This window comes from Brassica oleracea, unplaced genomic scaffold (genome assembly GCF_000695525.1).
Source record: "Brassica oleracea var. oleracea cultivar TO1000 unplaced genomic scaffold, BOL UnpScaffold01021, whole genome shotgun sequence".
Taxonomy (NCBI): domain Eukaryota; kingdom Viridiplantae; phylum Streptophyta; class Magnoliopsida; order Brassicales; family Brassicaceae; genus Brassica; species Brassica oleracea.
This window is the reverse complement of record NW_013617595.1, coordinates 21,641-36,817: the sequence shown is the minus strand read 5'-3', so window position 1 is coordinate 36,817 and position 15,177 is coordinate 21,641. Positions and strand designations below refer to the sequence as shown.

Below are 15,177 nucleotides of genomic sequence, written 5' to 3'. Positions count from 1 at the left end.
ATCCAAGGAGATCCAGGAATCCTGCCATACCCTCGTTGCTTGTCCGTTGCCAATTGCCTTCCCCAGGTGGGGTTTCAACAGCTCAAGCCCATGTAGCACGCTGCGCCATCCATGGGAACATACTTTAGGTACCGAAACTTCTAGGAAGCTCTTGTTGTGACAGTATTTGCCCAGTAGGATCCTAGATAGTAGGCAATTAGGAGCTGTGAGGATTCTCCATGCTAGCTTTGCCAATAGGGCCTGATTGAAAAGTTGAATGTCGCGTAGTCCTAGTCCTCCTTGAGCCTTCGGTTTAGTTAATGTGTCCCATGAAACCCAGCACATTTTTCGTGTCCCATCTGGTCCATCCCACCAAAATCTAGTTAGAGCAGACTGAATCCTCTTGCATAGCGAGACTGGTAGGAGAAAGCAGGACATAGTATGGTTAGGAATGGCTGTGAGAACTGATTTTAACATTGTGAGCTTTCCGGCTTTTGACAGGAAACGCGTGGACCAACTCCCTGCTCTCTGTCGGATTCTATCAACCACTGATGTGAAGAGATCTTTCTTCTTTCTCCCGAAGTGCTCAGGTAGGCCTTGGTACTTGCCTAATCCACCCTCTTTGTTTATATTTAGGATAGCCTTTGCCGCATTTTTCATTTCCACAGGCGTCTTTGATGAGAAGGTGACCGCTGATTTGTTTCTGTTTATCTTCTGTCCAGATGCTTCCTCATATTCAGAGAGGATCTTGATCAGATTGTTGCAGGATTCAGGAGAGGAGTGGCAAAAGAACATGGTATCATCTGCGAATAGCAGATGATTCACGCGAGGACATCCTTTTGCAACTCTCACGCCTTGTAGCTCCCCCGTCCTGGCTGCGTTCCTGCACAAGCCAGAGAGGACCTCCCCGCAGAGGATGAAGATGTAGGGGGAGAGTGGGTCTCCCTGTCTGATTCCCCGGTAAGGCTTAACTGATCCATATACTGCATCATTGATGAGGTAGCTGTAGGTAACTGTAGTAATGCATTGCATGATCCATTGGATCCATGTCTCGTGAAAACCCATTCGTTGCATCACCTTAGCTATAAAATCCCATTCCAAGCGATCATAGGCCTTTGACATGTCGGTCTTGACTGCCATAGGACAGCTTTTAACTGCTTGTGAGGTCTTTAGGTATTGAAGTACTTCGTGTGTGATTAGCACATTATCAGAGATGGCTCGTCCTTGGACAAAAGCTGACTGATTCTCTGATATGATGTCGCCTAGCACTGGTTGTATCCTCATAGTTAGGATCTTGGATATGATTTTATAGTATACGTTGCAGAGGGCAATAGGCCTGTAGTCTTCCACTCGAGTTGCATCCAAGGTCTTAGGGATTAGCCGCACATGAGTTTCATTTATTGATGGCGCTAAAGTCCCCGTTATAAAGAAATGTTGTATTTCTGTTACTATTACAGGTCCTATTACCTCCCAGTTTGACTGGAAGAAGCTGGCTGAGAATCCATCTGGCCCAGGCGCCTTGTCAGCATGTATAGCGAAGGTAGCCTCTTTTATTTCCTCTGGAGATGGTGCTTTGATGAGCTCCTCATTTGTTTCTGGTGATATGCAGGGTGTGAGAGCTTTCTCAATCGTTTGGGAGCAATCAGAAGGGATGGAGGTAAAAAGCTTGTCGTAGAAGGCACAGACTACTCCGGAAATTTTTTCTTCCTCAAAGACTGGTAGGCCATCATCATCCTCTAGTACCGATAGTCTATTTCTCACCTTTCTCCCTTTAGTAATAGCATGAAAATAGCCGGTATTTGCATCTCCTAAAGAGAGCCATAGCTGCCGGCTCCTTTGTTTCCAAAACTCTTCTTCTGCTTTATAGGCAAGGAGGAGTTTAGAATTGAGTTCATCGATCCTTCCTTCTTCATGTGTCTGGGTGCTCATAGCTATATCGAGTTGTTCCCTGATCTCTTCGATCTCTTTCTTGCTATTCTCATGATGTTTTTTACTCCATTTGCAGATTGCTTTGCGGCATAGACTCAGTTTCCTTTCTACTGAAAGATCGTGGTGGGCGTTCCAGGTATTGGATTAGCTCTTTAACCTCCTCGTTTTCTTTTAAGCGTCGGTCATATCTGAATATCTTTCTCCCCTTCCTCCGTGTTGTGTCCAGGAAGGAGATGAGAGGTCTGTGGTCGGAGCCTTCGAACCTGAGGTACTGACTTCTGCAGGAGGGGAACAGCTCAGTCCATTCGCTGTTGCTCATTGATCTGTCTAGTCTGCAACGGACAAGGTGTGTGTGTCTCTGACCCCTCCAAGACAGGAAGCTTCCATGATGCTTTAAGTCAAAGAGACCATTCTCTGACAAGAACGAACGGAAGGCGCAAAAGGTACCTTCTGCTCTGTCCGGGCCTCCATTGTTTTCGCTGTTATCAATTATCTCATTGAAGTCCCCCGTTAGGAACCAGGCTCTCTCAGGATCTGTGTGTAGAGTAGATAGTTGGTTCCAGATAGCTTGGCGTTTAGTGTGGTCTGGTTCCCCATAGGTGAGGGTTGCTTGAAAAGATGATCCCTTGTAGGTTATATAGGTGTCAATGAAGTTGTGGGAACTTGACTGAACGATGAGGTTTATATCCTTCTTCCAGCCTAGATAGAGACCTCCTCCTCCCGGGGAATGGGGTGACACAATGTGATAGGAATCCATTCTTAGATCTTGCAAGTCTTCTAGCACTTTCTCATCAGGGTTTTTTGTCTCCATAAGAAAGACAATATCTGGAGAGTTCCTCTTTCGGATCTCCATTAGCCGCTGGATTGTTATGGGATTCCCCAACCCACAACAGTTCCAGCTCGCTATGACTAAGGACCCTGGGGTGGAGGTTCTTGAAAATCCTCCTTCTTCTTTTTTATGGTCGGGATTAACTTGATCTTTGGTGCGTTTTTTGCTGTAGATGGTCCCGCTGTATCAATCGGAGCGTGTTGTTTGGACTGTCCTTTTAGGGACCCCGTCCCTGGCGATCTTGCAGCTCTTCTAGGGGATCTCTGTACCATAGATAAGATCATCTTCTTTGAGCTAACTCCTCCTAGTTGTTTTGGGCTGTTTGTTGCCTTGAATTTTGCCGGTCGCCCTCTTTTTCTTCCAGACGTTCTTGTAGGTGGACCTACATTCTCATTCTCTCTTGTTTGGTTCTCTGTTGTTGTCTCTGCAGGTCCCAAAATGAGGAGTGGTGGGTTGCTCAGTATTCTAGTCTCGCCTTCAGGTGGCTGATGGGGTGGTGCTTGTTGCGCTAAAGCTGCCGCAACAATTCCTGCAACCACTTCTTGTACTTCACCACGCGCTTCGCTTTGGAGGACACGCTGTCTCCTAGCAGCGCTTTCAACAGGGTCCTCGCAGTTGACGTACCGGTTTGTTGCTTCTTGAACCTCCTCTAACACTTGTTCTGCTGAAGGGATGAGCTGAGGGTTTTGCTTGGTGTTGTTGTTCTCCCTAACAGGTGTATGGTCAGTGGGAGGGAGCGTGATCTGTTGATCGGTCTGGTAGAGACGCCCTCTATCTTCCTGTTGAGGTTTCTCCCTCCATTGTAGGAGATGGCTTCTTGCATATGTGGTTCTTGGGATCGACTGTCTAGTAGCTGATCTGTCCCTGTGATGCACATACTGGGGGGAGTTAACTTCCACGTCCCTTTGGTGTTGATCTCTAGGACGTATTGGGGCTCTCGAGCTTGATTCCCTTGAAAGGGATGTTTTCTCTGGCGGTGGGTTTCTTGTTTGCTTAGTAGCCACTCTATCTCCAAACACCCTTCCATGCCTGTCTAGGCGCTGATGGAACTCATGCTCATTTACTGTGTTGTTTGTTGTAGGTCTGCTTCCTCTTTGGGGGGACCTCATCCTCCCGCGGTTGTTTTGTTGAGCTATCTCTGTATGTGGTCGTTCTAGCTCACGGGGGTTAACAGCCAGGTCGCGGTGGTCTCCATTGCTCATCTCTTGACAGTGCTTTCGCAGGTGACTCAGACTCCCGCATATCGAGCAATGGTTCTCCAGTCGTTCATACTCAAAGGTAAGTGTGCATTCTTCTCCCGCATATCAATCAAAAGTTTCTTTAATGTGTTTTTTCTATTTATTAAAAAGTAGCAAAAAGATTTCGTAATCTTTTTATAGTAATGAATTAAACAAAATAGATAAATCATCGTAAACCCCTCAAGAATATACAACGATACGAAATTCCGTTTATTTGCAAGATGTTTGTTTCTTGATTAACTCCAAAAGTTATTAAAAATACAATGACTAATTATCGTAAAAAGCTTTACTGTACAAGCCAAACTTGAAGAAAATCTATATGTCTGTACTTTAAAAAGGTAAATTTGCTGTTTTCAATAATTTTAGGTTAGTCATATTTTATCTTATATATATATATATCCTTGTTCGGAAACTCGCCAAGCGTTCCTGGTACGCTCGGGTTACGCCTAGCGCCGAATGAAAAAATCGGAGATTTTACAGGGATTAATCGGCGATTTTATTTGGTTATATATAATACATTTGTAACAAAATACAGTCATGATTACATAGTTCAGCGGTTCGGAGTTCCCCTATCGTGATAACAACCTGAGTTCGAAGCAAGGAGGAGACCCTTTTGGATGTTTTTTTAATGTTTAATTTAAATGAAAGATAATTTGGTCATTTACTCATTGTCTTCCTCTTTACAGTTTTAGGTTTTCTGCAAATTTACATTCGATGGCTCCTTTTCTTTTGACGAGTTTTAGACCAAATTCTTTCATTTTTCTGCTGTTGTCTTGCAAATATCATAAATCTTATGAATATTAATCGATTCACTGGGAAAAAGAAGCAATAACTTAAGATTTTTTTTTGAGATCCGATTTTTCCATCGATTTTCTTCAACTCGCCACGGTTGATGGCCAGATAACGTTTTTCCGGCGACTTTACGGCCTTGGCGGCGCGTTTTCGAACACAGATATATATATATATATATATATATAACATAAAATAGAATGAATGATCTATATTTGAAGATAAAATTATATAGTACAATCAAAATTATTCATCGTGATAATTTTTTTAAAAAATTGGCAAAAAATCCAAAAATATGTGTACTATTATTTGGAGTTGGCCCGGATGGAGTCGGTGCTTTTGGGCAAAAATTCTATACGGATAAAGAATAACAAATTGACAACAAAAAAACACTAATTAGCTACATAACCAATAACCAATTTCCCTAGTACATCTTCTATACACAATGTGGCTTTTATATAATAATTATGTTTTGCCTTTTCAAATAACCGGTGAAACATGTATATAAAAACAATTAATAGTTATCACCGGTCAAAAGTACGCCGTGACTCTTTAATATTCAAAAATAGCCACATTGTGTATAATATTATTATAAATTAATGTTAAATAAATTATTATTGGAAAAAATAATAGAAAAAAATATATTGAGAAAAATCTAAAAATCTTACCAAAAATTTCATTTTTAATATAAACAATACATTATTTTAGTATTGAAAAAATTAAAAAAAAAATCATATAATTTTCCAAGCTAAAAAATAGTTTGTTTAATTTTCTAAATTTCTCATGACCAAATATATAATTTTGAAAATAAATATTTCCAACTCAAATGATAATATTCCAAATTTTACAAAAGATAAAATGATAGATGTTAAAGTATATTTTTAAATACAACATGGAAATGTAAATTATCATAACAAATATCTTTTCTAAAGTATAACTAAATAAAATTTTAAAGTCTATTGTATGCAAACTGTAAAAATTAAAAAATAGTTTGGAAGAGATTCTCTGATTATATCATATTATGAATTTATTGTACCGAATTCAAAGATATATTATTATGTAATAAGTAATAACAATTAATAACAAAATAAAATGTATATAACAAATCATTATATATTAATAATGTTGAATAAGAACCATAACCGATAATATTATAGAGTTACACAATATATTACACTAGAGTATAAATTATATATTAAAACCACTTGCGATAATATCTACGTTCTACATTTAAAAAAATGAAAAATTACTCGTACGGACGTGCAGGTCAAAGTCTAGTTCTATGTTATTTGCTTGGTTCCATTCTATCTGAGTTTTGGACTATGATTTATATTTGAGTTCAAGGTTTATGGTTTATATTTGGGTTTATGGTTTATATTTGAGTTTAAGGTTTATATTGGGATAATGGTTTAGTGATTAAAGTTTATGGTTTAGTATTTAGAAGGTGATAGGGGTATGGTTAGAGTCAACATAACTTATTCCATGCAATCATAGACATTCCATAAATTTACCAATTTATACTAAGTTATTTGCTTTGTTCTATTCTATCTGAGTTTTGGAATATGGTTTATATTTGGGTTTAAGGTTTATTGATTAATGTTTAAGATTTCGTATTTAAGGGTTGTAGTAAGATTGAAATAAAGTTTAGTATTTAGGGATTGGGATTCAGATATGTTTAGTATTTAGAAATTGTAAGTGGAGTTATAATTCTATATTACTTCGGTGATAAGAAATAAAACATTTGTGCATATGTATGTGGTCAATAAAGATATACTTGAATTGTTTTTTCTTTTTTTATTTTGAATAGTTTTCGGGATGCTCTTGACCTTATATTTTATTGGACACATTATTCACTTTAACACATTTACCTGGTACCTATAAAGAAGAAGGATAAAACCGGGCACTATATGACACAAATGACAAAAACTACATTATGTCAAAATGTCCCTTAATATAAAGCAACAAACCCTACCTATAAGTGGAATAACACTTTAGCCGACCATAGCCATCTTACTGAGTGACTACTCTTTTCCTTCAAATATTACTCAGGCGCTCCCACAAAGAGTGGAGGCCTATAACTAAATGAACTCGGACTTCTTTACCGTACAAACTGTCCTTGTACATTCTCATAACCTTCAACCTTTTCATTCCTTTGAGTCTTTCATCTCTTGCCAATCTCTGTTCCATTTCTGATATGTTAAATGAGATACCGTACATTCTTTTAGTATCATCCTGAAAGAACATTTTAAGAGGAACGAATCAGTAGTAGCTTAAGAACACATAATGATGTTAAAACAAAAACTTACAGTTAGATCAATAAGTAGGTCGCAACCCTCAGTATCCATCAAGAACTGACGATTTGCAGGCACGTTAATGAATTCTGCAAGAACTTCATCTCTGCCTATCTTTTGCAGCACAGGACGCATAATTATGACTCTCTCTACTGATATCTGTATCAGAGACTTTTCATATAGAATCTCAAGACTACCTCCAACATCAAACCCACAGTCTTTCAGCAATTGCGTCACATTCTCATATGTCTCATTATTGAAAAAGCAAGCAATGTGACAAAACAACACCTTCTCCTTCCACTCTAGACCATTGAATTCCTCTTTTAATGTTTCCATGTCAAATAACTCTTTTGGTGAAAACGATATATCATCAGCCAGCATTTGACTCACCGCAGTTTCAGGATCCCTGATAGCAAGAAAGATGATGGGAATTGGCACAATGAAGATGGAGTAAACAATACCATGAAGAAATGAGCATCTAGGAAGATAATACATTAAAAGTTAAACTCAAAGCAAATAATAAATAATTCAAATAATTTACCAGGTTGAGAAATTATATCCCTGAAGTTGGCTTACTACAGTAAAAGCTTGTCTCAGTTTTTGTGGGTACGATTCGGTCTTAATAATGTCTTGGATCTGCCTGCTGATATTAACAGTATCCACATCATAATAAACGGGGATCACTTTTTGACCAATCTCTTCGCTGCACTCTATGATCTCCACCAACTCATCCAAGCACCGTTCCGAAGACATGTAGTTATCTGTAAGAATGACTATTGCGATTCTTGAAGATCTTATCTCGTTTACAACATTAGTAGCCAGGTCCTGGTCTCTCATAAATTCCTTGTGCAAGTAGCTCACAAAAGCTTTGCGAACATCTTCCCTATGGAAGCTTAGGAAGACATCGTTTGTCCTATTGTCCATGATGCCACTATCATATGTCGTCGTCACCACTGTAAACAACATCATCTCAAAATGTTTCAGTTTCGAAATGTTGGAAGAAAAATATTTTAAGTTGCTGAAACCGGTCATCAATATGTAATTGAGCCCAGAGATATCTTCTATCCTTTCAGGAACTTCTTCAATCTTGGTTTCATCAAGAACAAGATTTGAAATATTCCTTGAAATGTGAGGAAAACTCTCTAACTTGGAGCATCCACTGAGATTGAGGGAATGGAGAGACTCCAAGTCAATATCGGTTGGAAGCAGCAGCAGTTCTTTGCATCTTTTCATGTCTAGCTTCCTCAGTTTCTTGAGATAACGAATAGAGGAAGTAATCTTCCACAGACTCCAGCAATCTTCAAGATACAGTTCCTCGAGATTGGTGGCCGTTGAAAGATTTGGGAGTTCATTCAGCTTTTTAGATCTCCGCAAATCTATCTTCTTGAGGTTATTAAGCAGCTGACCATAACAAAAAAAGAGGCCAACGGGAACTTCAGATATGTCAAACATGTCATAACTAGGTGTTTTGACATAATATTCTTACTAGTACTTATTAAATTAAAAGATCAACATAATAAATTATTATTTATGTTCTTAAAAAATTAATTTAAGCCTCAAATTATTTATATATATGAAATTTTTTTTATCTATAATTAATATATGTTTACCATTGTGTTGAAATTTTAAAAACATTCACATATTAAAAATATTTTAGAAAATATATTTATACAAATTTGTTTGCTTGATTTGTGATTAATTACAAAATATTTTATATCTTACTTTTAAAATTTTATATTAGAAAATATTATTTCCAGATAAAAACACAATATATATATATATATATATATATATATATATATATATATATAAATTATCTTACTTTTTAATATATGTTTTTGGCAATTTGTTATATTAAATTATAACCAATAATCTACCATAACAGATAAATCTAATATATTAATATGAAATTCATAATAAATTATATATAAAAATTCATTAAGGATAAGAACAACATTAACGAGACTAACTTTTAATGTAAAAGATCGAATGCGAAAAAATCAATTGCAAATAATAGTTTAGATTTCAGAAAGTTAGCAAATCTGAATAAGAAGTGAATTTGCAATATCTTATTCAAAAATTGTCTATTTCTCCATTGTTCTAGTAAGACGTTATTATAACCAATTAGTACATTTAAAAGGGGCATTGAGACCTGGAAAACTTACCTGAACCCCAGTCCACAACATCGTAAGGCGGCTATCCGGCATTATGAGTTCAACAAGGTTTTCTGCACAGATGTAAGAAGGCAAGCGCCACATTGGGTATCCCCACCATTCAAGTAATCTAAGCTGGCGCCCCATATAGTATTTGCCTTCCTTTAAAGGCTTACGTGAGCCATCCCACCATTTCAACGTACTAAGGTTGAGATGCCGAAATTCCAAACCAATTTCTTTATCCTCTTGTGAGATGCCGTAGATTCTTAGAAACCGAAGGTTTGTCATTCCTTCGAATACTTCCTCGCCAAAACATAACGTATCCTTCATTTCAGATAAGTTCAAAAATATGCCTAAAACACTTTTAGTTCCCTGAAAAAATACCAGAAACCAAATATGTATTAGTAAAACTTAAATCCATTGATGCAAAACATGAATAACTAGAAGAAACTTACAGTTCCTTTTGCAAGTACATCACAAATCTCCTGACACTCCATTAAGAATTCACGTTTTCCAGGCTCATGAATACATGGTTGACGTACGATTTCTCTACCCATCTCTTGCAGGAATTCGTGCATCCTAATAATATTATCCCCTGATATCTTTATGAGACACCTTTCAGCTAGAGTAACGAGTCCAACGTCAACATCCAACTTACTATCTTCAAGCAACCGTATCACGTAGTCACGTGGCTTATGATTAAATAAACAAGCGATGTGACGAAATATTGCCTTATCTTCTTCTTTTAACCTATCATAGCCGTCTCTTAATATTTTATCAATCTGTTTACTCATAAAAATTCTGATCTGAGGCACCCTATCTGCCCACTCCTCCTTCTTCACCCCTTCAAGGGACGAACCCAAGAAGTTGAGACACAGTGGAAGGTTCCCGACGAGCTTTACAGCTTCAGTAGCAAGCTCTATAAAACCATCAGGTGGAGAGTCTTGATGGAATGCACATCGGCAGAACATCTGGAACGCTAGCTCTTCCGACGGTAAAGCCACCTCATAAATACGATCAGATCCAATTCCACGGGCCTTTAGAAACTCCCTATCTTCTGAAATTACAACAATTCTACTTCTAGGACCAAACCATGTAGTTTTCCCCACCAAGGCATTTAAGAGGACATGATCATCCATATCATCAAAAACAACAAGAACTCTCTTATGTCCTAACCTTTCTTCCACCGCACGTAAACCCTGTATCTTTATGTCCTTCTGGTCCTGAACCTCAGCCAGAAACTGTGTTTGCAAGTACAATTGTGTGTTGTAGTCGTCTGATTTAGCCCTTGTAAGATTCTTCTTAGTCTTATCAATGAAAATGCTGCCTTGGAATTGACAGGAGAGTTGACTAAAGAGAGCTCGTCCAATGGTAGTCTTACCAACTCCACATAGACCCCAAACCCCTACCATGATCACCTCCTCTGACTCCAAATTCAACAATGAATTCATGTTTTTCATGTGACTTTTGATTCCCACCATGTCCTCAAAATCATTGGATGTTGTTGAATTCAGTTTGCTTGAAACATCATTGACGACTTTCTCGACCAATTTAGCTTCGTCAGGCCTAATAAAAAAAGACATACACACATCATTGAAAAGAAAGCAAGAGAAATCGTTCACTTACGCCATGTACGTTTCTGTATCCAGAAGCTGCATCTGAATGCATTCAGATGTTGTTGTTTAAACACTATTGCATCAGTATTTAGATGCAGCATCTAGATGCATCTATAATATTTTGAATATATATTTGAGATGTTAGAAAAAGTACATTTGCATTTCAAACTCAAAAGACTTAAATATCCTTTGTAAAAATGTAAAAATTAATAAAATTAGTAGAAAAATAGAAAAATTGCAATTTTCTGTTGAAATCCAAAAATCCATTTTTTGCGAAAACCGAAAAATGTGTTTTCTCGCAGAAATCCGAGAAACGTATTTTTCCGCTAAAATTCAAAACGTTTTTTCCACTAAAACCCGAGAATTGTGTGTGTTTCCACCTAAACCCGAAAAGTGTGTTTTTCCACCAAAACCGGAAAAATGAATTTTCCTTTGAAACCCGGAAAACCCAAAAACCCGTTTTTTTCGCAAAAAAAACCAGAAAACGCATTTTTTTGCCAAAACACGGAAAATATGTTTCCGCCAAAACCTAAAAACATATTTTCTCTTCGAAACCCGAAAACACGTTTTCCCGCAAAAAACATGCAAATGCGTTTTCTCGCCATAACTGAAAAACGCTAAAACCGGGAAAACAACCGCTAAAATTTTTCCCGCCAAAACTCCGAAAAACTCATTTTTCGCCAAACGCACAGAAAGCACAGAAAACACGTTTCCGCCGAAACCTGAAAACGCGTTTTCCCGTCGAAACTCGAAAACGCGTTTTCCCGAAAAAACCCCGAAAAATCGTTTTCCTGCAAAAATAAAAAAAAAACATTTTTTTTAGAGAGGATGTGTTCTTTGATCTAGTAAAGTACCAATTCCGAGAATCCTCTCCGGCTATGTTGGCTGCGTGGGTCAAAGCCTGCCGCCACATATGTTTATCTTCCTCCTTTCTGCCTTTGCAAGTCTTTTCGAAGATCTCTCCGAAGGCGTGGGTTTGATACCTGACATGAGAAGGATCCACGTCGTAGAAAATGGGTATCACGATTTGGCCTCGTTCTTCTCTGCACCTCATAATCTCAGCTAACTCATCCAAGCACCAGCTCGAATTTGCAAAGTTTTCGGAAAACGCTACAACTGAGATCCTGGATCCTTGTATGGCCTTGATAAGCTCAGGCGCAATAGATCGGCCTCTTTCCATCTCATCGTCCTTGAAGGTGATTAACTTGCGGTCGAGCTCCTTGAGAAAGTGGGAACGGAACTTGCGGCGGACGTCGTGTCCTCTGAAGCTGAGGAATACATCGTGTGCACAATTGATAATCACTGGAGAAGAAGAAGATGATGAAGAAGCCATGTGAAACGCAGAAACAAGTTGGAAATGCAAAAAGGATTTTTAGGAAAGCAATTTGTATACCACACAAATTGAGAGATAATATTCAAATCAAGAGAGTTGCATGCAAACACAGTTTCGAAGTAAAGACAAAGGGGAGAGGAATATTCAAATAAGTCGGCAATTTTGGGGTAACATAAGTGAATTGACTAACTACAGCGCTACGTAGAAATTGACTAAATAATTATCTACGAGGGACAAAACAATATCACCAGAAAGCCAATATGTTTAACTAACTCTGATATGAAGAAAGATGATTGCACAATCACAATGTGAAGTAAATATACGAATGATATCATGACTTCGATCTACTACAGTCCAAGCTCGCAGCAATTTTGGTTTCTTTTTCGTACAAGTCTTCTCAAAGATCTAAAGTCTGATTCCTGATATGAAAAAGGATCACACCATATGAGAGGGGCCGACCAATCTCTTCTACGCACTCAATGATCTTCACCAACTAATCCAAGCACCACAACTAATGCATTTTATGTCAAAAGAATTAAGTCTTCCAACCACAAATATTTTAACCTAATTAGAAAATTTGTCTCTTTATATAAATTTTTTTACATATTTGTAAGTGCGGATGAGTCGAGAAATACATGGCATAAAGTAAACTACACAAACTTTGTTAACGGGGTTCGTTTCCTACGTCCCTGGGACCTCGTCCAGATTTTGAATCCACTAGAATGAAAAAGCAAATTACAACCAATTCGCAAACGCGTAATACAAGCACAACCCTCTTGAATCACCGCGCTATTCTATAGCATGAACTCTTCAAGGTAAACTAGCATTGAGCAAAACTCTCCTAGAGTTCAGACTTTATCAGGATAATCTAACCCTGAGCTAAACTTCCCATGAGTCTAGACTTCAACCTCCAAATCTCTGAAGGTACGTCACCAAATACTTCACAAAGTACATCACCAAGTACATCACCAAGTATGTCACCGAGTATATGAAGATAGGAATCAAGCAGTATGCATAGATCACCATCCGACATCACCAAAGCTCATTGTATTCAAACAGCTGCAATCTTTATAGATCACTGACACCACCATAAAGAGCGTCAACACCAACGTCAAACTAAGTCTACATCAGACTCCATCACACAATGCTTCAGAATGTACTCTGACACAAAGCAATACAATAAACAATGAAACCTCTCTCTTTATTCTCTAGGTTTTCTTTTTCTTATAAGGTGTGTCCCTCCTTATATAATAAAACCTTAAACTTACTCTTCAAGTTCATATAATGCACTTTAATGAACTTTCATTTCCATATAAGGAAATTTTCTATTCTTTTGCAAGTAACACTTCCTCTTCCGCATCATGAGTTTAATGGGATAAGTAATATATAAAAGATTAGAGTCAGTCCACTTATCACCAATTGATTTTAAGTTGGAAGCCCATAATAAATCTGAATCTAACATACTATCTTAGCATAGATCTAAAAAATCATAAACCCTTAATTAATATAACTTCTTTATTTAACCCTCTCGATCGGGTATAACTATTTTACTAAACTTGTTCGACCGAGTATAAATGTCATAAAATTCCGAGATTGCTGGCCGATAAGAGCCATCATCTCAAATAGGGGTATTAGAGATAAATTATTCCACATCGGAGAGATTCTGAGATCTTAAATAATATATAAAGGATTATAGTCAATCAACTTATTACAAATTAGTTTTAAGTTGGAAGCTCATAATAAACTCACTCTAACCGTGAAAAAAGGAAACAAAAGACATAGATTATGAATTACGTTGTAGAGAGTAGTAATAAATGAAGAAATAGATAGAACCAAAATGAGATCATGAGGAAGAACAACAAGATAAACCGAACACTTGATTGGATCCCTTATTTTCGTCCTTTACTAGATTTACTCAGTTATTGGAGCTCAGTTGAGTTTTATATGTGTCCAAATTGAGTTGTTTCCGGCTAATATTGGTGTAGATGTCTCGGATCACCATCTCAAAGGCAGTTTTAACGTTTGTTGAATCGAGAGCCGATGTTTCCATGAAGAATAGTCCTTGAGTTTCTGATAGGGCTTTGCCTTCTTCCACGCTCACCGCTCTCATGCTTTCTAGGTCGCACTTGTTTCCCACCAGCATCCTCGCAACGGTTGTATCCGAATGTGCTGCCCAAAACAAATGACACAACAAACTTTTACCAAACTAAACATTCAAATCAAAACTGAACATATGAATCTTTACCCTGTTTACTCAAACTTGAGGAAATGTAAGTCTAGTTTAGGTTTACCTAATGAGAATCAAGAGGAAGTTAAAGTAAGTAGACTGGACATTATTTTATCTTACTTATTTAACGACTAAGAGGTTTTAACTCCGTAAATCAAAACATTTCATAGGGCTAGATCCATACCATGTTAAATTAAATTTACTCTGAAGAGAATATGCCTCCCAACTAGACTTAAACTTGTGACATCTTAAATTTCTACTAGGTGATCTAAAAGTTTGAACCAGTATGCCAACTACTCATTAGTTATGTTACCCTACTTTCTTCCTATAGAAAGTGAAAAAACACTTTACCAGTTCTCTCTTGTTTTAGCAAGTTGTTATTTTTTTCCTTCTCAGCTGTCTAAAGAGAGATTCAAGAAGTAAACTGGGGTTGATCAGTTCTCGGTAAGCCACTTTACTTGTGGGCTAAGAAACACAAATGTCTTCATAAAACCTTTACACTACAAGAAAACAACGGCATACTGAGGGAAAAAATCGTCGGTATGTCGTCGGAATAACGCTATTCCGACGACATACCGACGAAAAAAGTACTCGGAAATAACTCCTCGATAATTCATCTTTCCTCGGAAATCCCTCGGAAATTTCCGACGGAATTCCGAGGAAACTCTATTTCCTCGGACTTTCCGAGGACCACAAGTTCGTCGGAAATTCCTCGGAATATTCCGAGGAAGATGTCGTCGGAATATTCCGAGGGATAAATTTTCTCGGAATATTTCCAAAATTAAAAAAAAAA

General features: G+C 37.6%; 1 protein-coding gene and 1 pseudogene across 1 annotated transcript; both read right to left on the bottom strand.

Moving 5' to 3' along the window:
- Nucleotides 1-6,588: 6,588 nt before the first annotated feature.
- On the bottom strand, nt 6,589-12,242 carry LOC106320683 (disease resistance protein RPS6-like). The gene is made up of 6 exons (XM_013759051.1): nt 11,679-12,242; nt 9,664-10,774; nt 9,221-9,580; nt 7,597-8,456; nt 7,071-7,461; nt 6,589-6,996 (listed from the first exon to the last, which is right to left on the bottom strand). The coding sequence occupies exons 1-6, from the start codon at nt 12,155-12,157 to the stop codon at nt 6,799-6,801; spliced, it is 3,399 nt and encodes a 1,132-aa protein (XP_013614505.1). The 5' UTR covers nt 12,158-12,242; the 3' UTR covers nt 6,589-6,798.
- Nucleotides 12,243-13,896: 1,654 nt separating this feature from the next.
- The window catches only part of LOC106320684, a 4,158-nt pseudogene continuing 2,877 nt past the window's right edge, over nt 13,897-15,177 (bottom strand).